The sequence below is a fragment of the Leiobunum rupestre genome, chromosome 2, assembly GCF_980474605.1.
Source record: "Leiobunum rupestre chromosome 2, qqLeiRupe1.1.hap1, whole genome shotgun sequence".
Classification (NCBI taxonomy): Eukaryota; Metazoa; Arthropoda; class Arachnida; order Opiliones; family Sclerosomatidae; genus Leiobunum; species Leiobunum rupestre.
This window is the reverse complement of record NC_143385.1, coordinates 5,205,926-5,233,546: the sequence shown is the minus strand read 5'-3', so window position 1 is coordinate 5,233,546 and position 27,621 is coordinate 5,205,926. Positions and strand designations below refer to the sequence as shown.

Here is a 27,621-nt window from a genome sequence, read left to right as displayed (position 1 = left end):
GCAAATTTTGTAAATTTATGAAATTTCGGTCAAATCTTCAAATCTGGACGAAAAGATTTGAAGATTTTAAAATTTCGTACGCATTTTAGACGAGTGTCGGACCCCTCGGGAATAAAGGTACAGTGGCATACTTATGAATGGTCATAGCCCAAAATTAATGGTCTTTGACCGATGCCACCGCACTGCCTTATTTCCAACACTGGTTGTAAGCCATGATTCCCTGTGATCAGTTTTTTCCAGTTTTTCATGGTCTTTTCAATGGTTGAGACTTCGTCTGCTTGTGTCAGTGGCTTTGGTGAAGTTAAGCGTTAGAACTTAGAAGTCATTGCTTGTAAGTTGGAATAATTATGTTAATTGAAATGGATATTTCTTAATTTTTTTCTTTTCTCATAGATAACAGGAAATGACGTAGTTATGTACTTAAGCATCTAATGAAATTTTGTTGTTTTCCTTTTCGTTGAGTCCTCAAAGTATTTCTACAAAAATTGTTTGAGTGCAAGCTACTCAAGAGTTGGAGGTAAGGTTAATTATAAAATTATCATTATATTCTTTTTCAGTAAAACAACACCTTGTAAATATCAAGTCTTAGAATATTTAGCGTACATTCGAAACTAATAGTGAAATTCTGACTAAACTCTGTCACATTACTCATTTCCTAGCTTGGATTCAACCTCTATTTTATGTACACTACTACTTTAACTTTTAAATTTAAATTAGCTTATTTTTAGTTGTGGTTAGAAATTTATATTTATAGTGGTTAATAATATTTAGTAATCAGGATCATTATATGTCGACGTCACCCATGTTTTTTCTTATTCAGTGATTTTAATCTCATGTGACACGACGTCATCCATGCTTTTTCGCATAGAGAAAGGAATCCGCACAAAATGGGGACCATATCCAAAGCGAATTACTCTATACATAGTTTTCACTAAAGGGGGTAACGTCCTTTCCCGCTCGAATTCATCCCCTGTGCTTCTCCCCGTACAGTACTGCCAGTAATTTGTGAGCGCGCTTTAGCAGTCGACGGTCTGACACACCATTGAAATTTCAATACAAGTCCTAGGCTTAGCTTCATAGATAGTTTAAAAATGAGTTCTATTAAATCCAAAGAATTTTATAAGGGCTATTTTGAATGTTTAGGGAAAGAAAATAGAATATTATATAAAAAAAAGTATTTAAAATTTGTTGGATTTGATCCATATGAAGAAAATGTAGACAATTATACATCTGATGCTTCACAATGGCCTAAGGTGCAATTTCCTGATATCTCAATGTACTTGTTGCATACTACAAATTCTGTTACGTTAGAGGAAATGAAGAACCATAAAAGTATGGAATCACATACTTTCTCAACAAGCGGACATATTAAAAAAATTGTAGTAAAAAAACTAGATGGAAACTTAGGGCCCGTTCCAGAGACATTTTCAAAACTCTCGTAAGTTAAAAAGTTACGAGAGCAAATCTACGAAACCCGAACTCTCGTATCTTAAACGCGTTCCAGAGACAACTTTTCAAGAATTCGTAAACTCCCGCTCTCGTATCTTTCGCCTTTTTTTTAATAAGCTCCGCCCCCTGCCATAGCCAATAGAAACGCCGGAAAATATCGGTGGGAAGCGGGTTTCTTCAAGCGCTTAGTTAAGCCTTAGCTTTGACTTGTTATTTATTTCATGTAAACAGTGGCAATTTTCCACTTTCGACTTTCAGTTATTTTACTATATATATTAAACTTTATTTACATATTTTCAAATTTTGTTGTTATTTACATTTGTTTTTATATAGCATTTACATTTATTATTCATAAGTTTTACGCGAAATTGTTTTAAAAATTGGGCAAGCAAAGAAGGAGTGCAAAATGCAAAGAAGTTTAATCAAGGTTGAAGGAAAGGGAAGAAATTGTGGCTGAGCTAGAATATGTTTGGTCAACAGAGTTATGAGAATAGTGAAGGGCCAAGATATCATAAGGATCAGGAAAGTCCACCACTAGCCAGAACAAGTTGTGTTTTTATTGGTATGCCAAGTGCGGGGTGTTTTCACATTACTCCTACGAGTACTCCACCGAGCGTGGATGGTAGTGCTCCCTTTCATTTGGCTTCAAAGAGACGGCAAAATATTTCTAGAAAGTAGAGGTTATCAATATTTAATTTAAATTTAATTGAGCTTCCCATATTGATGAAAACACAATTAAATAAAAACAAAGATTGACAAAGCAAAATATTGCCAATGAAATGGGTATAATTAGAAAAAATCAGTTTAGGTATATTACTTACTAGCAGCATCCATGCTAGCAGATATAGCTCAGTTACATTTTTAAATAGATGCCAGGGCTGAAAAACCACTTCTATATCCGCCTAGGCCAACGGTAGGAGGAATTTCAAAAGTGGTATTGTTAACATTGCTCTTTTCCTACATTCCCGGAAAAACAGATTGACATAAATTGACATATAAGTAATAATTTGGTATACGTGTTAAAGGTGATAAAAGAAGCCATAAGAAACATCAAACATTACCTGTGTCCTCCGAACCCATTGCTACTAGCAATGCTGAAGCATTAGACAACGTTGCCCTGTCGGTAGTAAATAATCAAGAACGATTGAATGGGCTTTAGAAAATGATTCTAAACGAAATGGTAGCTCAACATCTTCAATTTTCTCTCTCCTTTTTGAGTAATTTGGACAATACCAATAAAATTCTGGTGGCCATACACAACTCTCTTGTTCGGACTGAAAAGGAAATTTAACTTCAGTGATCTCGCCTTTATAAACGAATAATTAATAACCCTGAAACATAATTACATTAACCAGTAGTATGTCTACTCCTTTAAAATAAACTTAATGAATATTACTGATTACCTTTTCTCTAGCTTTCAGATGTAAAACTTCCCACAACAATGAAACTTATTTCTTTATTATTGTCAGCTGACCAAAGTTTTGGTGATTTTTTTAACGGAGCTGTCTCCATCTGGTTTTTCTCTTAAGATCAGTTTGGCGGTAGATTTGAATTTAATTTGGATATTTTACAAAGGTGGTTATCACCTTCCTGTAATTTTTTATCCATAAAAGCAGTTAGGGCTTCAAAAAACATTGCATTAAGTATTTTTGGGAGTTTTTTATCATTGGGTATCAGGTCAAAAGGGAGATGTGTTTCCTTTCTCTTTAAATGATAGCTACAATTATAAATAAATACTTCTATTTGAGGAATTAAATAGTTTTTATTATAAGTGGAGCATATGTAAAAATATTAAGGTGTAATACAAAAAATTATTTGGCTGTTGAAGTTTACACTGTGAACGATTCGACAAACACTCAACTTGATAATAATTCGCCGTCTTTCCAAAACAAATACAGCACATGATTATGCGGATCTGCAATAAGATAATTTTAAATTTATTAAAACGAAAAGATAGTTCTTTCTTTGTTTCGTTTTATAATTAAATAAAAATAGTGGTAAAGGAATTCTTACCTGCGTAGCGGAATCTATGGAGCGCCCTTCAATTCAGGCCTCGGCCATTCCCATTTGTAGCGCAATAAACGCGGTTTCAGGTAAATGTTTCATTATTAGTGCCAAAAATCATTTTTTTTAAATCAATTCTTAGAATTGAGACACTCACGATACATTATTTTCAGCGGGATGTCTGTTTCGATGTTGTTTACACCTTGATTTATCTCGTTAGCTCGAAGAAATTCCACCGCCATTTTCTAAAAAATGATTATTTTCGCCTCCAAACGCATTTACGAGAGCTCTACGATAGCTCCTGAGCTGTCGTAGAAGATACTAGACTTTTTGTCTCGGTAAAACGTCTCTGGAACGCGTTTTTGAAAAAGTTTCGTATTTCTACTAGACACGCCCCCTTTTTCGTAACTTTACGAAAGTTTTTCGTCTCTGGAACGGGCCCTAAGTCCTCGTATTGGGAATGGTAAGTTGTTATTATCTTAAATATTTAACTCTAAAAGTAACATTGCTAAAAAAAATGCATTACATTTTTAGGTAAAGCACTCTCAGAGAGCTAATGAAGAGTATTTACATAATTGGATCTTAGTGAGAAGCTGCGGTGAAATCTTAACTGCTCATTGTACCTGTATGGCTGGACTGGGGGAGTCATGTTCCCATGTTGGAGCTATGTTATTCTTAATTGAAGCTGGAGTTTCAGTTTTAAAAAATCAATCTTGTACTGAGAAACTTAACCAATGGCTAGTCCCACACGTTAAGCAAGTTCCTTTTAAGCACGCATGTGATATTGATTTTTCTTCATCTAAGCAAAGGAAAAAAAGACTAGACCGCTTGTTATTTGAAAATGTATGTCCTTCTGAGATAAAGAGTCCAAAAAAGAAACGAGAAATTCCTGAAACCCCAAAAGAGGAATTGAAAAATTATTTTGATATTTTAGTTAGTTTAAATTCAAAGCCTGTGATATTATCTATTACTAGTCCATACAATGAGAAATTTATCCCCAAGTGCGTTGTTTTACCACCTCCATTATCTAGTCTCCAAGACAAATCTGCCAACGATTTACCATTGCAAAAGGTATTGGAACTGTGTAAGACAGTTAAACAAAAAATATCAATAACCACCGAGGAGTCTGAAAAAATTGAAGAACAAACGAGAGAGCAATCTAAAAGTAGCGATTGGTTCTCCCAACGTATTGGTGGAGTAACGGCTTCAAAATTTAAAGCAGCTTGCCAAACTAAGCTGTCAGATCCTTCGGCATCTTTGCTGAAAACAATTTGTTAGCTCCAACATGGGAACATGACTCCCCTAGTCCAGCCATACAGGTACAATGAGCAGTTAAGATTTCACCGCAGCTTCTCACTAAGATCCAATTATGTAAATACTCTTCATTAGCTCTCTGAGAGTGCTTTACCTAAAAATGTAATGCATTTTTTTTAGCAATGTTACTTTTAGAGTTAAATATTTAAGATAATAACAACTTACCATTCCCAATACGAGGACTAAGTTTCCATCTAGTTTTTTTACTACAATTTTTTTAATATGTCCGCTTGTTGAGAAAGTATGTGATTCCATACTTTTATGGTTCTTCATTTCCTTTAACGTAACATAATTTGTAGTATGCAACAAGTACATTGAGATATCAGGAAATTGCACCTTAGGCCTTTGTGAAGCATCAGATGTATAATTGTCTACATTTTCTTCATATGGATCAAATCCAACAAATTTTAAATACTTTTTTTTATATAATATTCTATCTTCTTTCTCTAAACACTCAAAATAGCCCTTATAAAATTCTTTTGATTTAATAGAACTCATTTTTAAACTATCTATGAAGCTCAGCCTAGGACTTGTATTGAAATTTCAATGGCGAGTCAGACCGTCGACTGCTAAAGCGCGCTCACAAATTACTGGCAGTACTGTACGGGGAGAAGCACAGGGGATGAATTCAAGGGGGAAAGGACATTACCCCCTTTAGTGAAAACTATGTATAGATAAATTGTGGCCATAGCTAAAAGCTAATTATCAAAGCCAAGATCAATCTTTGTTGATGTTAAAATTTCTCTCAATCAAAATCAAAGTGGATATTTTCAATTCATTTAATAATTTAAAACAAAAAAGCTGACTTAAATCATTATCAAGCAAGGGTGAGAACTAAAATTTGAGCAGATTCTCCCACGGAAATAAAGAAGATCAGTTTAAGACTCAAATCTTTGTGGAGCCATCCCTACCTTTTTTTCCTAAAATTTTGTAAAAAATTACACAAAATTTTAACTTTCATTAACGTTTTAGTTTTTAATTACAGATTGAACATGGCAGCCAAAAGGCCTCCAGCTTCAGAAATGCCTTCTGGCCAACCTCCTACAAAGAAGGTCCAGTTTGAACCATGTCGCTTAGGAACAGTATCTACCTTGGTAAAATATTTTTATCTCTATTGTGTATGGTTAATTTAATCAAAAAAAATTCCAAAAATCCTTTTAAGTATTGTAAATTATAAATAGTATAATTCTAAATACTATCGAAAATGAGTTGCTTTGCTTACACGTGTTGGATACTATTGTAATTTAACCTATTCGGTGATTTCAGTCTCACATGACACATAGTTATAGATGTTCTTTTGCATAGAGAAAAACCTGCACAAAATGGTGGCCATAGCCAAAAATACAAAATGAAATTACTCTATACTATGAGGTTTAACCATTACTGATGCATAATTACGAGGCATGTGCAAGTACTCAATCTCGATTGAGCTTCAAACTCGGCTCAAAGCTTGAAAATGGTTCGAGCCTCAAATCGAGGCCTAGGCTTAACTTTCGAGTACCAAGGCACTACTAGCAAGCTACTAAAAATTCCCTTAGGTTCCGCCTTTAGATCTGTTAATAGTCCAGTAACTTTAGGAAAAGAATCGACCAAACTTCGGAAAAAATGCCCCCAGGCCAAATTTTTGCGTACACTTTTATTTAGTCTCTATAAACTTTGTGTCAAAAGTCCCCATCATTTGGGTGTATGGAACTTGTTTTGGTGGGAAAATAACTGTCAAAAATGGTTTTTCGCCAATATCTTCGTTATTATGACTTTCACGGCTATACTGCCAATTAGAAAAATATTTCTGAGCTCATTCTTGAATCTTGACAAGAATGGTGTTCTGTAGATTTAGCGTTTTAGCAGTCTTTTCTGCGCAATCGCAGTGCCAATGATTTTTTTTTTGGGGAAAAAAGTATATACTATATCTAAAAATTTTACAACCGAAAGATTTATGCTCTTATAGGACCTCCCAAAGGTCCTAAAGTCTGCGGGGCCGACTTTCGCCACCATCTTGGAAAATGGCCACCATTTTAAATTTGCCTATAATTCTAAAACTATTTACCCAAACTCAACATATGAGGTGTCATTCTTCTTCAAATTTTCTTACCCTTATTTATAAACTCTTATAACTTCTTTTTTATCAAAAGGTCACGGGCTAAACTTAATTTTTCTTCCATATCGCTTATTATTTAAAACATAATAATATTTTAAAGTAGCCCTGTTGCTCTGGAGAAGGCCAAATTTTAATTGACTTAAATTGATTAAGTAGATATTTTAATATTAAATAAAATTTGATACCCCACCCTTTATTCTGTAATAAAAAACACCCTTGGTTTAACGCCAATTTTGAAGGAAAAATGTTCCAAGGGGAATTCTAAGTCAAAATGTTGTACTTAGTTCGAAAAAAATTGTTTCAAGACTGCCCGACTGCACATGTAGTTTCAAAGCAAACGGTTCCAAAGAAATTTTTTGAAAAAAAATTAATAAAAATAAAATAGTAAATATCAAATTGTTTATGCATTTTGTCAAGGTGGTATAAAACTTAGGTTGACTGACTTCCTTCTATGCATAGATTTTGTAAAGCATTTATAACGATATTAGTTAATTGAAATTTCTGTAATTGGAGCCCCAGACATGGCCAAAAAAAACCATATTTCATTGAAAGCAAGCGATTTATGAGGAACTGAAGGTTGTTTGAAAACTTGAGCTGGAACTTGTAAACCTTCTCGTTTTCCTAATTGAAACGACTTTTTTAGAGTTTATATATTTGACAATTTGAAGAAGAATGACCTCTAGTTTTTGAATTATTTGCGAATTTAAAATGGCCATTTTCCAAGTTGGTGGCGAAAGTTGGTACCGATTGTGAAATTTTTAGGTAAGGTATATTTTTTTCCCCAAAAAAAATTGAAGCCATTCTTAAAACATTGGCTTAGCCTAATTATTCTAGTACTCCAAACCACTTTTTAAGCTAAGCCTAATAGCTCGAAAGCTCGATATAATTTTTTATATTCGAAGCTCTGTGTGAAACGCAAAAATCAAGGCTTGCACATGCCTAATAATTACCAAAAGTGTGTCATTGTAATCTTTTTTGAAATGAATGTTACACACTAAGTAAAAGTTTGGAGGAGGGAGTAGTGATCGTATGGGGTGACATTTGAGTCAGGGTCGTGGAGAGAAAAAACCCCGAAAAACCGGGTTGGGTAGGGGTTTTTTGGAATTTTTATTATCAAGTGTTTTCTAATTACAAAAGTGACGAGAGTAGTCGCTTCAACGGCCGACTATTTAAAAGTAAAAGTAAAACCATAAGTTTATAATATTGTTCCATAAGTGTGACACTTTCTATTCTTCACTTATGAAAATTTTACTGAGAGCTATTCATAAGACCAACTGCATTACGGGCTTCTTCACCGTTTTGCGTCCGCTTTCTCCTGCATCACACGTAGCCTTTGACAGCGCCTCACTAGGGGGAGATTTACTTCTTGTGCTGACGTCACTCCGTTACTAGCCCTCAGTAAAATATTCCCCAAAGGGACAAACTGAGGGAACAATATTATAGGCTTATGATAAAACCAAAAACGAAATAAAAACCACGGTGAATGAGAGGCGAGCCTGGCGAATGTGACGCTGTAGGGGGAAGACGGGGTCAAGGTTTGACCGTTGAGTTCGATTAAACAATTAAGTTCAGGAAACCAAATGATAACTTTAAAAAACAAGTCTTTATTCTGCGCTCCGATATCGTGTATACAGTTCGATAACCTTTCCGCCGAGTCCAGGCTTACAATAACCAACGGCCTCCTGTAAGCACCGCCTTATAACGTCCAAAAAGCCCGCCGATGTCAACCCTTGCACTCCAGATAAGACTCCCGCCGCTGGACTGGTGGCGCCATCTCTCCATCGCTCCTGCAACCAAACCATAAACAAAACCCACCGAGGCTTCCCGTAAATGACTCCCCGTTACATCTTCCCCCACCCCAAAAAAGGGAAGCCTCGGAAAAAACGGAAACAAGAGAATTGATCAAAGAGACTTTATTGAAAAAAACCAGCCGAAACTTCAAACCGATAAATAAATACCGTACAACTGCTGAACGTTCTCCAACAGAGCCGCCGCCAGAGGATCCACCGCACAACCCCGCAAAGTAGCCAACCGATGTACTAACACCCCCGCAAGGCCCGGCAGCGGAACCGAGACGTCCGAAAAATAGTCCACCGGCAGACCCCCAGGAACAAACAATGGTGCAGCTGATTCCACCACAATCCGACCTATCGCAGCCCGCCGAAACACTTCCCGGGCCGGCCCCAAAGACGGAAAAGTGGCCATGGGAGAGTATCCCAGCCACAGGTTCGGAAAATACCCTAAGAATTGGTCCGCGTCCCACCGAGACCCCGAGAAATTATGAAGCAAAATGTGTTGCGACCGTCCGACATATTCTTTAAGTAACCGAAACACCTCCGAATACGCCCCCCGACACTGCACCACGACCGGAAACTGATACCGCCGGGCCAGCTCAAGCTGAGCAATGAACACCGCTCGCTGGACCGAGTATGGAACCCGACCCCCAATGCTCCGATCCAGTCCACACGCACCGATCCCTACCACCCGATTATGCCTCAAAATGCCCTCAATTGCCACCGAAAACCCGGCGACACTTCCATCCAACGCATTCCTCGGCGGCACACCGACCACCACCCAAACCCGAGAATTCGCCACCAACCGATCCAATGCCACCGGCAAAGTAGCCGGAAGAGCCAAATTAGAGACGCACCCGACGAAGCCGTCCCCGAAATATCCAGGCTTTAACTCCACCAACCGATCAAATGACATATCAGCCGGCCAGACCAGCTTCTTAGAAATCTGGGTAATGTACCCAAACCCATCCAAATGCCGAAAAGCACACCTCTCCAACGCTGCCTGAGCCTCCGACGGTCGAGAACCCACCGAGACGTCCAAACAAACGGTAGCCACCGCCGACGGACCAACAACCGGTACCATTTGCGAAGCAACCGGAACCATGGACGGAACTTCCTCAGAACCCTGCTTCACCGGAACATCCGAATCCTCAGACCCTTTCTCCAACACCGCCGCTGCCTCCAAAACCTCCAACAGTAACGCCTGTCCAAAACCTCCGACCCCAGCCGCACGACGCAGCACCAGACGCTCGACCTCCACCAACTCGTCCCTGCCACCATCACTCAGCAAGAGTACGTCCTCGACCACCCCAGGATCCAATACCTCCTCCGACATACCTGCAACTAACCATCTAAATTACTACAAAGATTCCCTAGTCGTTACAAAAGGAGAACCCCCAACTGGCCAAGACAAAAAAAAAGGAAAAAAAAAACCATCCAAGCTCAACCCATGGCCAGAATGATCCCGAAGATACGTCGCACCCTGAGGACCCGACCGCAGCTTTCCGAACCGGCCCTGGAGTAATATCATAAACACCACGCCGAGGACTTTTTCCCCGACTAACCAGCAACCGGTTCCACCCATAACGCCCAGGCAAAGTCAACACATGCCCAGAATCCCGGCCCCAGGTCCACTGCCCGGCCCACCACAGAGAAAAACCCTTGACAGAGAAAACCCCGGGCCGCCTCCACCGGAAAAGACATACGCAAGAAGACAGAACTCCACCCCTGACATTCCCTATGAAGGAATTGCCGACCAGAATCCCCCCTCGATTTCAGCTTAGAACCATCAGAAGTAATGATGAAGCCCATCAAGGTAACCCGTCGCAAAACCCCTTCAACCCAACAGCATGGTCCCCGAGACCACCCGGGTAGTTCCTCCAATTGCACCACGTCCCCCCTCAGCGGACCACAGCTCCAATGACCCTGTTCCCCTATTTCTCCAGCCGTAGTGTTACCAAGCCTGAACCCCCTACACGGACCACCCTGCTTCGGAGAGCCGAACAAAGAAAACGCAGCGATACCCCGTCCAGAACCAAGAAGAGGAACAAATTCGCCAGTATGTACGTTACCGACGTGATAAGAAATCACCGAAAAATCCCGCTCTCTGGATCCCCAATGAAGCTGACGGAACTGCCGCCCGACGTCCGCCCCCGGTTCGAGTTTCCAACTACCAGTTTGATAGTGCCCGCCAAGGTAAACCCGTCGCCGACAGAAATCCTCCTCAACCCACCAGAACCAGCCCCGAGACGAGCCAGGTGAAGACCATCATTATGCTTCCCGCTTCAGTCCCAGACGACGACAACCGCACCAACTCTCCCCGGCTAACCCCCTAGGAAGGGCAAATAATCAATTCGTCCCGAATTCCACCGCCCACGTGCCAGCCGGGCCGCCATGGAAAACCATCCTCCACCATCCCACAACTCCGTAACCTCCTGTCTCTACAACTCCGAAACATCGCAAACCATGACGACAAACCCGAAAGAAACCTATGTTCTAAGTCAACCCGTCGATCGACCCCGATATCCCCAACCATCAACCGTAATATTGCCCCAGCAATTAATACCACAACCAACGGACCCCAGATAGAACCGCCACCAACCATGTCTCTCATTATAGAAAACAAGCTATAAAGAAACCCCTCCCCATTTAAAACTTTCCATAAGCCCCATTAAAAATAAACCAAGACCATCCGAAGATAGCCCACATAGAACCTTGTATAAAAATACTAAAACCAGCCCATTCACCATAGGAAAGACATTGCGGAAAAACCTCCAAAACTTACGATCAGCGGAAAAAAAAATTATCTCGGCGGAGCCTCCAAAAATGTAGGGGAAAGACGGGGTCAAGGTTTGACCGTTGAGTTCGATTAAACAATTAAGTTCAGGAAACCAAATGATAACTTTAAAAAACAAGTCTTTATTCTGCGCTCCGATATCGTGTATACAGTTCGATAACCTTTCCGCCGAGTCCAGGCTTACAATAACCAACGGCCTCCTGTAAGCACCGCCTTATAACGTCCAAAAAGCCCGCCGATGTCAACCCTTGCACTCCAGATAAGACTCCCGCCGCTGGACTGGTGGCGCCATCTCTCCATCGCTCCTGCAACCAAACCATAAACAAAACCCACCGAGGCTTCCCGTAAATGACTCCCCGTTACAACGCAATCTTTGTAACTTCAAACGAGAGAAGTCGCTGAGAGAATAGGCTGCTGGCTTGCCCCGTCCTTCTCCGTTTTGGTTGTGGGCTGTAGCTCGGGCGTTTTTTCACTTTTTTTTATTAGGAAAACCTGACTTTTGAAAAAACCCTGACCCAAAAATTTAACATCCTGACCCAAAAATTTAACATCCTGACCCGAATTGGGATACCCGACTTACCGGGTCAGGGTCGGGGTCTCTGTACGATCACTAGGAGGTAGATTATTCATTGGGGAGGGAATAAAGTTCAAAAGTAGAAAGTGTCGCCTGGCAGTAGCTTTGAGAACTAAGGTGGGACTGGGGAATTCTAGCGGTCTTTATGATTTTTTTCCTACTTGACGGAAGCCCTACCGCCATATATGTACTTTTTTAATACAAAACACGAAAGAACAAACCAAAAAGGGTGCGCGTCATCCATCCTAGCCTAGCCTAGCCTTCTATGTGGTCTATCTCGATAGCAGCATTCAGTAAATCATTAGCATTGGAAAGATAAGGAACTTGCATACTTTTGGTATATATGTCACTTTGGCTGACACCAATGTGGTCAATCAATTCTTATAACATTTTTTTTTCTGATTATTAACTGATCAACAGTGTTTTCCAGAAATAAAAATAATTCAGGTTATGCTAGCTACAACCAGTGTCGCCAGATCACAGGGTTCCATAGACCCCAAATTTTGGAATAAATTCCACGAAAGGTAATGTGGAAATATTTTTACATATTATGGATCCATAGTTCGGTACACTTCTGATTTACTGTAATACAAGAAGTTAAACGCTGCGACTCCTGATGGCTGAACATCTTACTACCAGCTACGGAAATTATCCATTAGATTAGTCAATTTGGACATTTTCAGCTCTTTGGCTATATTCAAACACTACACAGACAAAATAAGAGTAAAAAATTTCATTTTCGGCAAAGGGTATTTCTCAAAATGTGCATGTGTTATCTGGAAATTTTATCAACAATTTCAAGAACACCCGTTAAATTAGGGGCAGTGTTCTTCAAATTGTTGATAAAAGTTCCGGATGCCACTTGCGCCTTTTTGAGAGATACCTTTCTAAACAAAAGCTAGTTTTTTCAATCTTATTACATTTGTGCAGAGAGTTTGAATATACCTAAGAAGCTGAAAATGTCCAAATTTACTAATCTCATAGTGTTAGTTCCATTTCCGTTGGCAGTTTTTTGATAATTCTTAATGGAAGCTAGTTTTGCCGCCTGGGTTTGCAGTGTTTCCATTCTTAAATTATAGTATATTGATTGTACAGTGTACTTGAACCATATTGTGTAAAAATATTTCCACATCATCTTTTGTGGAATTTATTCAAAAATTTGGGGTCTCTAGAACACTGTTCCGACATCCCATAATAGTTCTTTATCATTTGAAATACGCCATCTACTGGGGATTTGCTAGGTATTATGGGTATTAACATTTTCGCGATTTCTGTCTGCTTAGCTCGAACCTCCTAAATCGTCTGCTACATAAGTTATCGGAAATGCTTAATCAGCTTACGATTTAAAAACATGATGGAGAGACAAAACAGGTAATTAAGAATAAATATGTTCGCTTATATTATTGCATGTGCAATTTTTAATGAAAGTATATTATTTTCAGTTCTTCAGGAACTCTCAAAATGGGAGGGACACAAGATGTTATCGATTCTGCTACAACAGCAAACCTAGCTTTCATTTATTTCCAAGGAACAAGACTTTGAAAGGGGAATGGATTAGTAGGATTCAATCAGCTCCTCGTTATTTCAAAACCATGCACAAGTTCCAAAGTATATTCTTCACCAACTAGTAAAATCTGCGGGTACTATTTCATCCCAGCTGGAATCAAACATTACAATGATTTTTTGCTCGATATTTTCCTTCGAAAACATTTGAACATGTTGTTTTAAAGCCTTTTAAAGGTTGGAAATTAACTTATAAATCCATTGTAATTTATAACATTTTTACGTTGTTTTTATTTACAGAATGGCTATTTGATAACTATCTGGTTCTTCTTGTCGCTAGGAGCAAATGTTTTTATTAACAACAAGGAAAGTACATCACCATCACAAATGAGCATGGAGAATGAGTTACCCACCAGCCACTGTGAACATTCATATGTAATATAGGACCAGTTAATTAACAATGAAAAGGATGCCGAATTGAACAGTTAATATTTGAAAATTATGAGCTTAAACAGAAGGTTGCGACCCTAGAAATAAATTAAGGAAGACAAGGTTGCAACCCTAGAAATAAATTAAGGAAGACACTGTAAATTAATTAAGGAATAAATGTAAACAATTCATAACTCTTGAGATGCAGTTTGAGGTGTACAAAGCAACTAATAAGTCTTTCATACGATGATAAAAAGTTGCAGTTTTATACAGGCTTCGAAAGCCAAGAAAAGTTTATAAATTTCCTTTTTCATTATCATTAAATAACCCTTTAAACTATTAAGATAATACCGGAAGCAAACCCAAGACGAAGATATTGCTGGAAAAATTTCAAAGAATTCTGGGTAAAATGCGACTAACCATAATTCTCAGAATTGTTTGAATTTATTTCACTATGTGTCTTATTCAAACGATAAATTACTACTATAAGACTTTACGGTGATTTAGAGGGAATGTTTGGGGCATACTATAATTTTAAGTTCATACGATATAGTACACTTTTTGATAATTAATTATTTGCTTACTATAAAATCAATAATTTAGTGTTTATTTCTTTAAGAAATGTGAGAAGGAACCACTTTCGAAATTCATTCGTTAGAATTTCCTGCAAACACATAGACACTTTGATGATTTGACGATTTGGGTTAGGGGTTGAAAAGAAAGGGGGCTGCATCCTGGAGGAAAGTCATGGTGTAAAAAATCAATACCATGCTCAATCTCATGCCACAAGTATGAGAAGGGTTACACAGGAATTTCAAATATCTGAGGCTTGTTGAAATGCATAAAAGTTTGGGTCTATAATGTAAGCCTATGATTATATGATAAGTTTAAAAAAATGGTTGATATTGTGTTTACCATAATTATAAAACCCACTAAAACAAATAAATCAAATAATATCTCGCTCTAAATGGGCAATACTAAATCTTGAAAAATGATTGATATGGATTGAAGCAAATATTCTCAAGATTCATTATGATGTTGAAGTAAATCATTGTTTTGATTTTCACTTTGTTAATATCACGTATAGACAGAGAATGCTAAAATGCTACTCATGCCCACACAAGAAAGATTTTACCAGGGTTCCCTTTTTACGTCACGGTATTTTCAGATGGATGGGTAGTAAAGAAAGTGCCCATTTCCCTTCCTTGATTTTTTCTCCATGCATATACCATTAGAGTGCCTTAAATTAGATACCTATGAAAATTGTCAATTCTGAAGGTTATCTGGTTCTGTACTCTTAATAACAATCGATCCATTGCTTCAATTTCCAGGAGGAAATGGACATGCAAGTTCTTAGATTTCAAAATAAAAAGCTATCTGAACGCTTAGAACAAAGACAAAAGCATGAAAGTGAGCTCCGACAGAGAATTGACCAACTTGAAAAGAGGCAAACAAGTGATGAAGCGGTTCTTTGTGTGGTCAACAGATACTGGAATCAAGTAAATTTTTATAATTTTAGATTTGAACAAAGTTTCCTGTGATTTCAATAGTGAACACAATTTTTTGCTAACTCTAGTTAAAGTACTCTCGTACACTAATTCCGCTTGTTATACATTTCATAATAATATATTATCTTAAATTACTTATTCAATAATATTTGTCATTGTCTGCTATTTGGTCTGATACAAGTAAGAACCATATCTCCTAGATTCCCCCTCTACCTTAAATCTAGAATCGTGCTCTTAGTCCCTCCCAACAGTTCCACTTCCCGGCGGCGGTTCATGTGCAGACACAATTTTTATACATGTATTATATATGATCCATTTATCCCCTTTGCATCACGAATTGCTTTGCCCTTTAAACCTTAAAATGACTCTTAAAACTTTGTGTCAACATTTTTACTTGGTGCTTTACCTTGAAGGTGATCCAATAAAAAAGCATTTTATTATTATTATTATTATTATTATTATTATTATTATGATTATGTCATGTATAGAAAATGAGCCCTAAAAATTAATGGCATTCTAGTAACTTGCATAATCTTTTTAAAGCTAAATGAAGATCTTCGAATTCTTTTGCAAAGGTTTGATGCAGAAACCTCGGATGAATCTGAAAACAGAAGTGAGGGTTTCATATGCTATTCTATTTACAACCATGTTAAATATTGTTTTACTTTTTATTTGTAAAATTAAGACCAAAATGAAGCAACAACTTCCTTCTTGGCTCAACTCAGTCATTGGGATAGAGAAGAACTTGAGGAGAAACTAGCACAAAGGGTTCAAGTTTCTACGAGGGCAGTTGCCAAAGTCTTACAAGCATTTGATAGAATTGTTCAAAGAAATCATAAAATTATGCTTGCTCTAAAAGGCGAACATAGCGAAGGTGTTGGTAAGTATCCTGCATGCTTCATTACTCAATCTCACATTAATTTGTTTTACATTTTGATCTCCAGCGCAGTTCAAATGTTTAGTAAATACATAAAAAACATAATTGAATTAATATTCCCAAATTATGTAACCTTATACAATAATTTACCATGAATTATTCTTAAAAATACCATTTAAAAATTTCTGCTGTCATTTCCCTTACCAAAAATAAGTTGGATTTTTGTTGGTATTTAGTTGGTATACACATTTTAGTTGATGTTAAGTTGTTTTTAAGTAGGCTCAAGTGTTCAGAATATTTCAATAAAGTAGTTAAAGGGGTAATAAGTTGTTATTAAGTTGATGGGAAAATACTTTTTTCTTTAAGTTGGTAATTAGTTGGTTTTTAGTGGTCAGAAAATTACATATTATATGTAAGTTGGTTTTAAGTTGGTATTTAGTTGGTTTCAAGTTGGTATTTGGAACAAATACCAACTTAAAGTATTTCCTAGACCAGTTATTTTTTGGTAAGGGATTGGTGGGTCAATAAATTCTAAATAACCTTTTTAGCCTAATTATAGAGGGGAAAGAGGCTGTTGTTGGTGATGGTGGTAGTGATGTAAGTGGTGGCCCTTACTAAAAAATAAGTGGTCTAGGATATACTTTAAGTTGGTATTGGAACAAATACCAACTTAAAACCAACTAAATACCAATTTAAAACCAACTTACAAATAATATAATTTTCTGACCACTAAAAACCAACTAATTACCAACTTAAAGAAAAAGGGATTTTCTCATCAACTTAATTACAACTTATTACCCCTTTAACTAATTTTTTGAAATATTCTGACCACTTGAGCCTACTTAAAACTAACTTAACGTCAACTAAAATGTGTATACCAACTAAAATCCAACTTAATTTTTGGTAAGGGGGATACAACGCAGCACTAGCTCCTAATGACACCCTGTTAAACATATAATTATCTCGAATCCCTTACCAAAAAATAAGTTGGCTAAAAACCACTTAGGACAACTTGTTTCTCAACTTGGTTTTCAGTTTGTATTTGGGACAAATGCCTACTTAAAAATACCTTAAATCCTCTTTATTAATCAACTTATTTCCAAGTAAACCAGAATCAACATTTACATTTAACTACTTAAAAGCAACTTAAAAATATTATGTAATTTCCTGACTACTAAAAACCAACTAATTATAAACTTAGCAAACGCAGTATTTTCCTACCAACTGAATAACAACTAATTACCCCTTTAATAGTAACTTGAAATATGCTGACAACTTGAGCCTACTTAATACCAACTCAATATCAACTAATAATGTGTATACAAACTAAATACAAACTGAAATCCAACTTTTTTTGGTAAGGGATGGCACTTGATAGAAATTTAGTTGGTGCTGCCATTACCCAAAAATAAGTTGTCTAAGAACTACTTAAAATTGGTTTTAAGTAGCCATGTGCTTAACCCTCTTAACGTACGTTTTAATGGTCTGGCAGCCCTGCGGCCTCCCAGTGTCGATTGCGTTGGCAGACATGACTGGTAGACCTCTTGTTAGTCACAGCTACACGCATGGAGAGAGTCAAGGCCTAGTTTTATATTATTGTTTATGTGATATCTGGCTCTTCAAGGCCTGTTAAACTAATATCATAAAGATACACTTCAGTTTCATTCAAGAAAATGCTGTTGTGGCATACTCATGAGTTATTATGTTATATATGGTACTAGTAATATAATTTTTTTTTAGAAACTGATGAAGAACCCCCAAATTTGGATGAAACAGTTCGACAGTCTAACATTGAATTACAAACTGAAAACCGTAATCTACACGGTATTGTGACATCACTACACGAAAAGAACCATTCAATAAGTCTCAAATTCTCTGAGCTTCAAGATAAGATATCTTCAACAGAAACAGCAAATGCTGAATTGAAAAATCGCATAGAAGATTTAGAATATGAATTAAGTAAAACTAAATTAAGGGAAGAGAAATTGGAAACAAATCTAGCTGAAACTCTTCAGAAACTCAAATCATACAACTTAGATGAAACCTGCGATACTAGAGCTCCAGTGAGCTCAGTCACTCAAGCCAAGGTAATGGTGTTTTTAGAGATTTTATTTTCATTTTAAATCTTAACCTATAACCGGAACGGTGTACATAAAGTATGACGCTGCAAGTATGGCCTCTTTTTTCATGATTCCCAGAAAATATTTTGTTCCTACACAGAGAGGGAACCTGTAATTGTACCATAGTGTGTTGGGAAAATGATTTCATTAGATAAGGCAGCGGAGATTGATTTTTCTTTTAGGAATCTTGAGACGAATACATGTATAGGGTGCTGTTATTTCAGTATAACCTATGGAATATTGGATTTATTATAAATCGCGCTGTATAGGCCACACCTCTGAAAATGGAATGTGGAACCGGTGTCTAAAATATTTGATATTTGATTAACTCATCAAATAATAATTTGCTCTAGAATATGATGATTCAAGGGATTACAGTAGTGATCGAAATATGTAAGCATTAAATTCACACGGAACTAGAATTTTTACCAGTGGTAAGAAATATTTAAATTTAGATGGCTGGGTTAATCTTGCATTCCTTAATTATAAAATAGAGTTGTGTATATTATGACTGTGCCATGGATTAAAGATCTAAATTATATGTTAGAGATCAACCGTAATTGTTACTACTGTTATAGACTTGCTGAACCTTTGCACATAATTTCTGGTACATTACAGCAAAGCATGTTTGACAGATGCTTAATCCCACATAGTGAACCACCATATGTTTGAAGGTGTGCTTAAGATTTTTTATTTTCACATTTTATAGGTTGAAGAACTGCAGAGAGACGTTGAAGAGCAAAAAGAATTGGCTAATAACCGACTTATGGAACTAGAGACACTTAACAATGAACATAAAGAGGCTCTTAAGACAATGGAAAAATTGAGACTTGATGTAGGTATTTAGCCGGATGTAAATGATTAAAGTAATCACCAGGAAATACTTGCAATGTTAAAGACTAATAGTGTGTACAAAACGATTGAACTTTTTACAATTATTCAAAATAATTTTTTTTTCACCCATTATTATGATGACATTTATTCAATGTTACCAAACAAAATAGGTGTTACAAAGTCAGTGTGCAAATTAATTTATGGGCTATAGTCAGATTTAAAGAATTATCTTAGATAGAAATGCTTCAGATATATTTTTACCTTGTTCTAATCCAAAATCAGGCATTGCCATATAGTTTACTTAAATACGAATACTTTTCTCTTAAAGCTACTTTAATCAAGGGTGATTTGTGTCTGAAGCTACCGGTATATATAATTGACTCAGTATTTGACTAAAGTGTAATGAACCTGTTGTTATATTCCACTTTCCATAAAAACTTGTAGAGGTTAATGGTTAATAGTAAAAGTAGGGAGCTGTTGGCTCATGTGGCATGAAGGGCTTGCCACCACGGTCCTAGGCATTATAACCCAGCCACCTGTTTAAAGGCATTAAAAAAGTAACTTTATGACTTGGATATTAGCCTAGCTGATTATTATTATTATATATGGGAATATAATTTCCTGATAAGTTGAATCTAAACTATATGCATTTGTAGTACAAATTAATTTATGACTTTATGTTTTTTATTTAGCTTCAATCTCTTCCTGAAAGTGTTATTGTTGAGACTTCAGAATACAAATGTTTACAGTCACAATTTTCTGTGTTGTACAATGAAAGCATGCAGTTAAAAACGCAACTTGAAGAATCACGAGGACTAATATCCAGCTCCAAGAATGTTCATCTTCGTCAAATAGAGCAAATGGAGGTTGGTTCAGATCACTTAAAATAATTTATTTAACTCTAGAAATTCTAATATTTAAATAGTTTAGGCATTTTATACCAGTTTACCTAAATTTCTCAAAGTATGTTGTGTAAAATAAAATTAGTTCAAATTAGTTTTTTATTTGGTCATCAATGGTGAATTTTTTTGAAAAATTCCCATTATTTTCAATTAAGCTCTATTTACAAGTTAGTATAATCGGTAAGGGACGGTCAATTAGGTAATTATAAGTCCCACCTACTGTCAATTGAAATTACTTGTAAAAGATTCTGTGAAGTTTTTGGTACTTTTGCTACTTTTCACAGAATATTTTTTATTTCTGGGTGTTTGTAGTCATAAAAGAAGTGATTTTGAATTTACCAATACCGCAAAATCCAAAACCGTTTTTACATAGTAAAATGTTTAAATTTCTTTTTGAATACCTTATCATGATGACCATTCTTTATAGGTATAGCTTCTTTCTAATTCTTTTTTTCTTGACATTGTGATAAAATAAAATAAAAAATGTAATACAGGTAGTTTATACTAAAAACTGCACATCTTTGAGAAATTCCATTCTAAGAGAATTAGTGTAAAAAAATGTTTGCGTTAAGTATAGAAAATTCCAAAACTAATAAAAACAGTTGGGATTTATGCTACTGATTTTTGTGCATGCAGTTTTTATGAATAATTTGGCATTTTATTAGAGTGAAGAATTGGCAATGCAACGTAAATTACGAACAGAAGTTATTCAACTAGAGGATGCGTTAGCTCAAGTCCGAAAGAAGTATGAAATGCTGAGGATCGAATTTGAACAGAATTTAGCTGCTACAGAACAAACAGGTATAAACTTTATCATCAAGTTTTATTTTCTTATTTTTAAAATTACGTCATCAAGACTACATCATCCAAAATGATAGCAGGATGAAATACACAGTGTAGTATACATGTTATTACGGGTTACTAGGTTGAAAGTGATCACTTAGCTAATTTTATATTATCAAGAAATTTTACTAGCTAGTCCTATGTAAAGTGACATTCAAAGTGTATTTTCTTGTTCACATTTCAAATTCTTGATTTGGACCTGTAACTGTTTTTTTTTGCATATTTACAGTTCATTTATTTTGTTTACAATTGTCAAAAGATGTAAGCATACCTTACTTTTGTGTAATTTTTTCGCAATTTTCTAGGGCCAATAAATCGAGAAATGAGGCAACTAATAACAAGTTTACAAAATCACAACCACCAGCTTAAAGGAGAAATTCACCGCTTTAAAAGAAAACTAAAAGAAGCAGCCAATGAAATTGTAAAAGTGAGATTTACTTAATTTCTTTGGCACATAAAAATTACACAAGTTGACACGAAGACTTGGTTTTTAATTAAACCATGTCACACTGCAAATGGTATGGTCTAGGATTATTGGTATTCTTGTGGAATAGTAAAAACTTCATTTATAATGGCACCTTTCAATTTCAATTCTTTGTTTAAACCATGGAAAATATTTCAACAAAGTTCAACGTTACCTTATATTTTTAAACATGGCAATGCGTCATTTTAGATTTCGTTGCTGATATTTGTCTGAATGCTTTTCTGTTTTAGTTACGGCAAGCAGCGGAAGCGCACCATGCTCCAGCTCCTCAACCAGCTTCATCATCTGTGACGTCTAGCTCATCTGACAGTGCACCAATTAAAGATGATGCAGTTTCATCAGGAGGAAATTTGGTTTCCGTTGCTGGTTCTAGTTCGTTGACAAGTGGATCAAGCCAGAGAGATGAAGATTCCAATAAGAAAAAGGAGAGAGATGAATTACTCGATATTAGAGAAGAGGAGACTGGAGAGCGTGAAAGAGGGAAATCTGATGCAGAAATTATTAGAGACCTCAAAATTCAGCTCAAGTAAATCATCTTTTTGGTATTAAATCAGGCAATGTAGGGTTGTAGTGATTTTATTAATTTTGAAACTATCTCTTTTCTAAGCAAATTATTAATTTGTGTATTGGTAGTGTTTCAATTAATCTTAATAGTTAGTAAAAGTTTTGTAAAATTGCTCTTAAAACAATTTTTGTGCTTTTTCAGTACATAGGTGATTTAAATCAATGATTTTAAAAATAAATTGATTTAAATGGCCAATTTAAATCAGACAACCTTGCAATGCAGAAACACCCCCTTGCAAATTCTCGAACTAAAGCATAATAATCTAAAATTACTTCTCAATAAAATTAAATCGCTTAAGATCAAATAATTTAAAAATTTTAAATGAAAATTTTTTTCCTGTGTAGTTTAAAAGTTATTTCAATAAATACCTAAGTAATAAGGTCTTAATAGTAAACAATATTTTTGACTTATAGGAAATCACAGGAAGCTCAGAGAGAGTTGAAACTTTTACTTGATATGTACAAAGGGGCACCAAAGGATCAGCGGGATAAAGTTCAGGTTAGTATTATGATTAATGGCGGTACGAATTATATCTTACCAATGTAATAATGCATAGATTTACCAGAAATTTCTCTAATACAATGATATCCTAAATGGCATGTTTATTAAACCTAGAAGTAGTCTGTTTATAGAGTAATACAAGCCTTTGACTTATTAGGGTCAATGGTAAGAAAACTACATGCAATATCAAAAAACTGGTTTCATAGACCATTTTCGATACAAGAAATACTGTTTTATAATTACTGTATTAAATAACCATTTTATAATTATTGTGCAGGAAGGTAGAATGGTTATAACCCCAGAACAACTGCGTAAAAATTTGCTAACTATCCATGTTTAAAGGGTTTTGCGCTAAACATTTTGGTTAAGATTGCAGAGAATAAAAGCTATAATTAATTGGGATGCAGTGATTAGCAGTAGCAAATTTCCACCAAAAGTTTTCCACAAATATTTTCAGGCTGATATAAAAAAACTGCCGTTTCAATTAATTTTTATAAAACTTTGTGTGATAACGAAATAATAAATATCCTCATCAGCAACAACGTCATTGCTATTTTATATGAATAAACACTGCATTTGGCATATTGTTAATGTCTGTCTTAGATCATAAATTTTTTATCAAACTCTGAAACCATTACAAAATTTTTTGACAGTTTAAATGAATAAATATTTTAAGCATCAAATAGATTTAATAATTATGATAACAATATCTTAGTTCTAAGTAAAAGAAATTGTGCTTAAATTTTTATCCAAATTAATTTTAGTTAATGGCTAGTGAAAAACGTGCAAGAGGAGAAGTAGAAGATCTGAGAAATCAGCTGAAGCGTATGCAAGAAAATGAAAGAAAGGAGAGGAGAAAATTAGCTGATGAAGAAGCTCTGCGTAAAATTAAGGGGTTAGAAGAAAATGTTCAGCAATTACAAAAAGGGCTAACTGCTCAGAAGCAAGAAGAAGAGGCACTTTTGAATGAAATGGAAGTAACTGGTCAAGCCTTTGAAGATATGCAAGAGCAAAATTTAAGATTAATCCAACAACTTAAAGAAAAAGATGATGCTAACTTCAAACTCATGTCTGAGGTAATTTTCTGCCTGATTTGCAGGTGCTTTGATGTTGATTGATTCAGAAAGGTATAATAGGCAGCACCACAAAACTAAAATGATCTAAGTTATATTGATCAGGCAACAACTTAAACAGCGCTGTGTTGATAAATGTAGAAATAATGTGTTCTAATTCAGAATTAAACTAACCTTTTTAAAGTAACTATTTTAAAAATAATTATTTTGATAACTTAATTAGCTAGTTCTAGAGTTGGTAATCTTCCAGAAAATGTTCCGAATTGCGGAAAATTCAAATTGGAAAAATAAATTTAAAAAATAAGTGTTTTGATAATAGACTAGTCTACAGGTTCAGTTTTATTTTGGCATTTGAAAAAATTAGGTGCTAATGATGCGAAATTTAAATTTGGGAACAATCATTCTTTTTTTTGGAAAAATGCTAAAAAAATTGGAAAAAAGGCCTGGGTAATATTAAGGAAAATTTTCCGACTTACAAAGTTTTATGTGTATTTTATGAAACATATAAACAAGCAAAATTAAGGAATGCCATTGGGAGTTTTAAGTCCCAATAAACATGCTCTGATATTAATTTTTTTACCATTACAATTTTGATATAAATTTTTGATATTTTTCCAGAGGATTAAATCTAACCAGATACATAAGCTATTGAGGGAAGAGAAAGATATGCTATCAGAACAAGTTAATACCTTGCAGAGTCAGGTTGAAGCTCAAAACCAAGTTGTTCGGAAGTTAGAAGAAAAAGAAAGATTGCTTCAAAATAATTTGTCAACAATTGAAAAAGAGCTTAGGTGAGGAAAACTTAAATTACCTTTCCTTGTTTTTAGCTTAACATGATTCACATATCAGATGATATGTAATGAAAGGCAGAGGTGTTCAAGTCCAGAAATTGGCATTCGTGTAATTTAAAAATCTTCAGGATTTGATAAACCTGTTTTCAATTTTACACCATTTAGCTAAACTATGAACAATAAAGAGTTATCGTGAACAGCATATACATTCTCTGTACAGAAAATGTAATTAATTCACACGAAAGTTTTCTAATTTATGATTTAATACCAATTTTTGTTTACAATTAAAACGAGGCAAATTAACATTACTGTTGTTTTAGGTTTAGGAGCTAGCATAATATGAAATAGTTCAAAGTATTTAGTTAATATCCCCCTTCATAATTTTAGTGTTTTTGTAAGAAGTTTGTATTATGTAAACGAATGTTGAGATTAACATTTAGAAATAATTAATTTAATTAAAAAATTTAGTTTAAGACAACAAGCCATGGAAATGCACAAGCGAAAAGCAATTGAAAGTACACAGTCTGCAGCTGACCTAAAACTTCATTTAGAAAAATATTTGGCTCAACTTAAAGAAGCCCAAACAACTCTATCCGAGAAGACAAGTGCTGTTCAACAAGAATCATTCAAAACTAGACGCTTACAGGTAGGTTAATCAATTTAGGTGTGTAACAACCAAAAATTATTATGAGCTGGCACAAATTGAATTTCAAATTAGGAATAGCAGTGTGGCCTACATTTATCTTCTTCTTTTAAACAAGGGTCTTGTTAACTCTCGTAATTTTATTAGGAGGAGATTATTGCATTAAGAAGAAAAGTAGAGCGAGCTAAGAAATTTGAATTGGCCACTACAGCTGATGAGGTTCTTATGGAAGAAATTAGAGACTATAAGGTAATGCTCTTATTTTGATTAAATTGGAGCTCAATTGTAACGTAATAAAATTACTTTATAGGAAACTCTAACCTGCCCTTCGTGTAAAGTGAAAAGAAAAGATGCTGTATTGACTAAATGTTTCCATGTATTCTGTTTTGATTGTTTGAAGACTCGTTATGAAACAAGACAAAGAAAATGCCCAAAATGTAACGCAGCTTTTGGGGCAAATGATTTCCACAGACTTTATCTTACCTGAGTTTATTTAAACAGAATATATAGATGGTTGATCAGGAATGCTTATACTTGTATTTTTGTTATACACGCGTGTATGTAAATATATTACCCGTTCTACTCATGAACTCACTGCAGTATGAAATTTTACTTATCTATCTCTCAAAAAAAGCGAAATTTGGATACTATTGAATAGAAGAAAATCTCTATCTATAATATAAAGTTAAAATTTAAAAATATATTACTTAACCACATATTTCATTGCCCATTCAACTATGTTTTTAGAAATATCTTAAGTTAGTCTTTCGATATTTTACTATTCATTCTGCTGTCAGAAAATTTCTTTAGCTGATATGGTGGATGATCCTTGTATAGACATTAGTCAGAATTTTCTTCATAAGCATTCCTGCTGGGGACACTTCTATATCTTCTATATTATAGATGTAAACCATTTAATTGGTCATACATGTATTTATTCCCCAATTGGGACCATCTGTTTTTAATTAAAATCTTAACAGCTTTGACACATTTCTTTACTTTTACAAGGTTGCTACACGCCCGGGAAAAGTCTGGGAATTTAAAAATGGGCCTAAAAAGTCAGGGAACACTCAGGGAATTTAAAGAATTTGTAAAAATTCAGGGAAAGTCAGGGAATTCAATTTTCTCTTGACACTTTTTGAAGGTAATTTTGCTCTAGATCTATGACAAATTCTACGATTATCATTTATTTCCTTGAAAAATTGGGCAAATTTTTCTTACATGGCAATAACCTTTTTACTGAAATATAGGGTACGTACAACAACTAGGTAACATTCATTCAACGTAATCTTAAAAACTCAACGCTTCAACGGTGGGTATCGTGACGTCATCAGTTGTTGAACGGCAAAATAAATTCAACGCTTCAGCGTTGAGAATTTATTTGTTGAACGGGGGATGCGTTGGATTGTTGAATTTTTTTGGGCGTCGTATTCAAAAGTAAGCTTGCCTCTATAATTTTCGTTAATGACGATGAAATAGAGGATGATATATTGGAGTTACATTCAAAATCCCGGTTTAACAAAAGAGTAGCGTTAGGTTGGCAAAACTGATCAGACGCTTCTGCAGATGACCTTTTAGCGCACTCAACGTACTTACAACGTCTCCCCTAGGTGTTGAGTTTTTTCCTCAACCGTTGAGCATCGTGACATCAATACCGGAAATTCTAGAAGTCGTTCAACAACTTTCAACGCTCCAACGCTGCCACCGTTGACTCCGTTTCCTAGTTGTTGAACGTACCCATAGGTCCATTTAAATTTATTAACTGCTGATAAAAGTAAAACATAACAAAATTTTGGCCTTAAAAAGTCAGGGAAAATAGTGGTCAAGGAATTTGAATCAAAATTTTGTGGCAACCCTGTTTTTATAATTTTAATATATTCTAATTTATTTTAGATTTTAAAAAAAGCTAACTACCAGCTGTATTTAAATAAAATTCTACAGTGCATGAGGAAAATTAGTACATAAAACCAAGGCAGGGAGCATAGACCTAACATTTTACTATACATGTATTGGATAAAACAGGACTAAAATGTATCATATACTGGATATTTTAAGACAAAGTGCAAATGTTTTATACGGGTATGACAATTATTTGAGACTGAAACCGGTATAAGAGACACTGCCAGCAATTGATTCTTTACAGTAGTCATCAGCCAACAGAGGATTAACCACTAATTTTCAGTCGCAAATTATATTTCTAAATAAATAAGAACGTTTTAAACTTTGTAGGAAATTTCAAGGATGTACCGAATAGTAAAGGATTGGTTTATAATATAGAAATTGGCTGCCCACCACGATGTAATACACCCTTTTTTATTTAAGTTCCGAAATGTACAACTTCCTAAACATAGGAATGTGTTCATTCCATGCTTCCACTGAACTTTATTTAATTAAGTAAAAGGGGGGATACATTTTACCTCATATTGTAATAATGGAAAATTAATTCATTTAAAAGATGTATATATAAATAACTGTTTTATTGGTGGCGTGAAACGTGCCAAATCCTTTGTACTTGTGCA

At 35.3% G+C, this 27,621-nt stretch overlaps 1 protein-coding gene across 1 annotated transcript; it reads left to right on the top strand.

Moving 5' to 3' along the window:
- Positions 1-250: 250 nt before the first annotated feature.
- Bre1 (E3 ubiquitin-protein ligase Bre1) lies at positions 251-26,088 on the top strand. Its single transcript, XM_090165329.1, has 18 exons — positions 251-331; positions 394-517; positions 5,753-5,861; positions 15,293-15,460; positions 16,013-16,082; positions 16,155-16,349; positions 18,087-18,433; positions 19,176-19,301; positions 19,993-20,166; positions 20,868-21,003; positions 21,351-21,472; positions 21,760-22,055; positions 22,508-22,592; positions 23,360-23,671; positions 24,287-24,459; positions 24,928-25,105; positions 25,250-25,351; positions 25,413-26,088. The coding sequence occupies exons 3-18, from the start codon at positions 5,760-5,762 to the stop codon at positions 25,587-25,589; spliced, it is 2,763 nt and encodes a 920-aa protein (XP_090021455.1). The 5' UTR covers positions 251-331; positions 394-517; positions 5,753-5,759; the 3' UTR covers positions 25,590-26,088.
- The last annotated feature ends 1,533 nt before the right edge of the window (positions 26,089-27,621 follow it).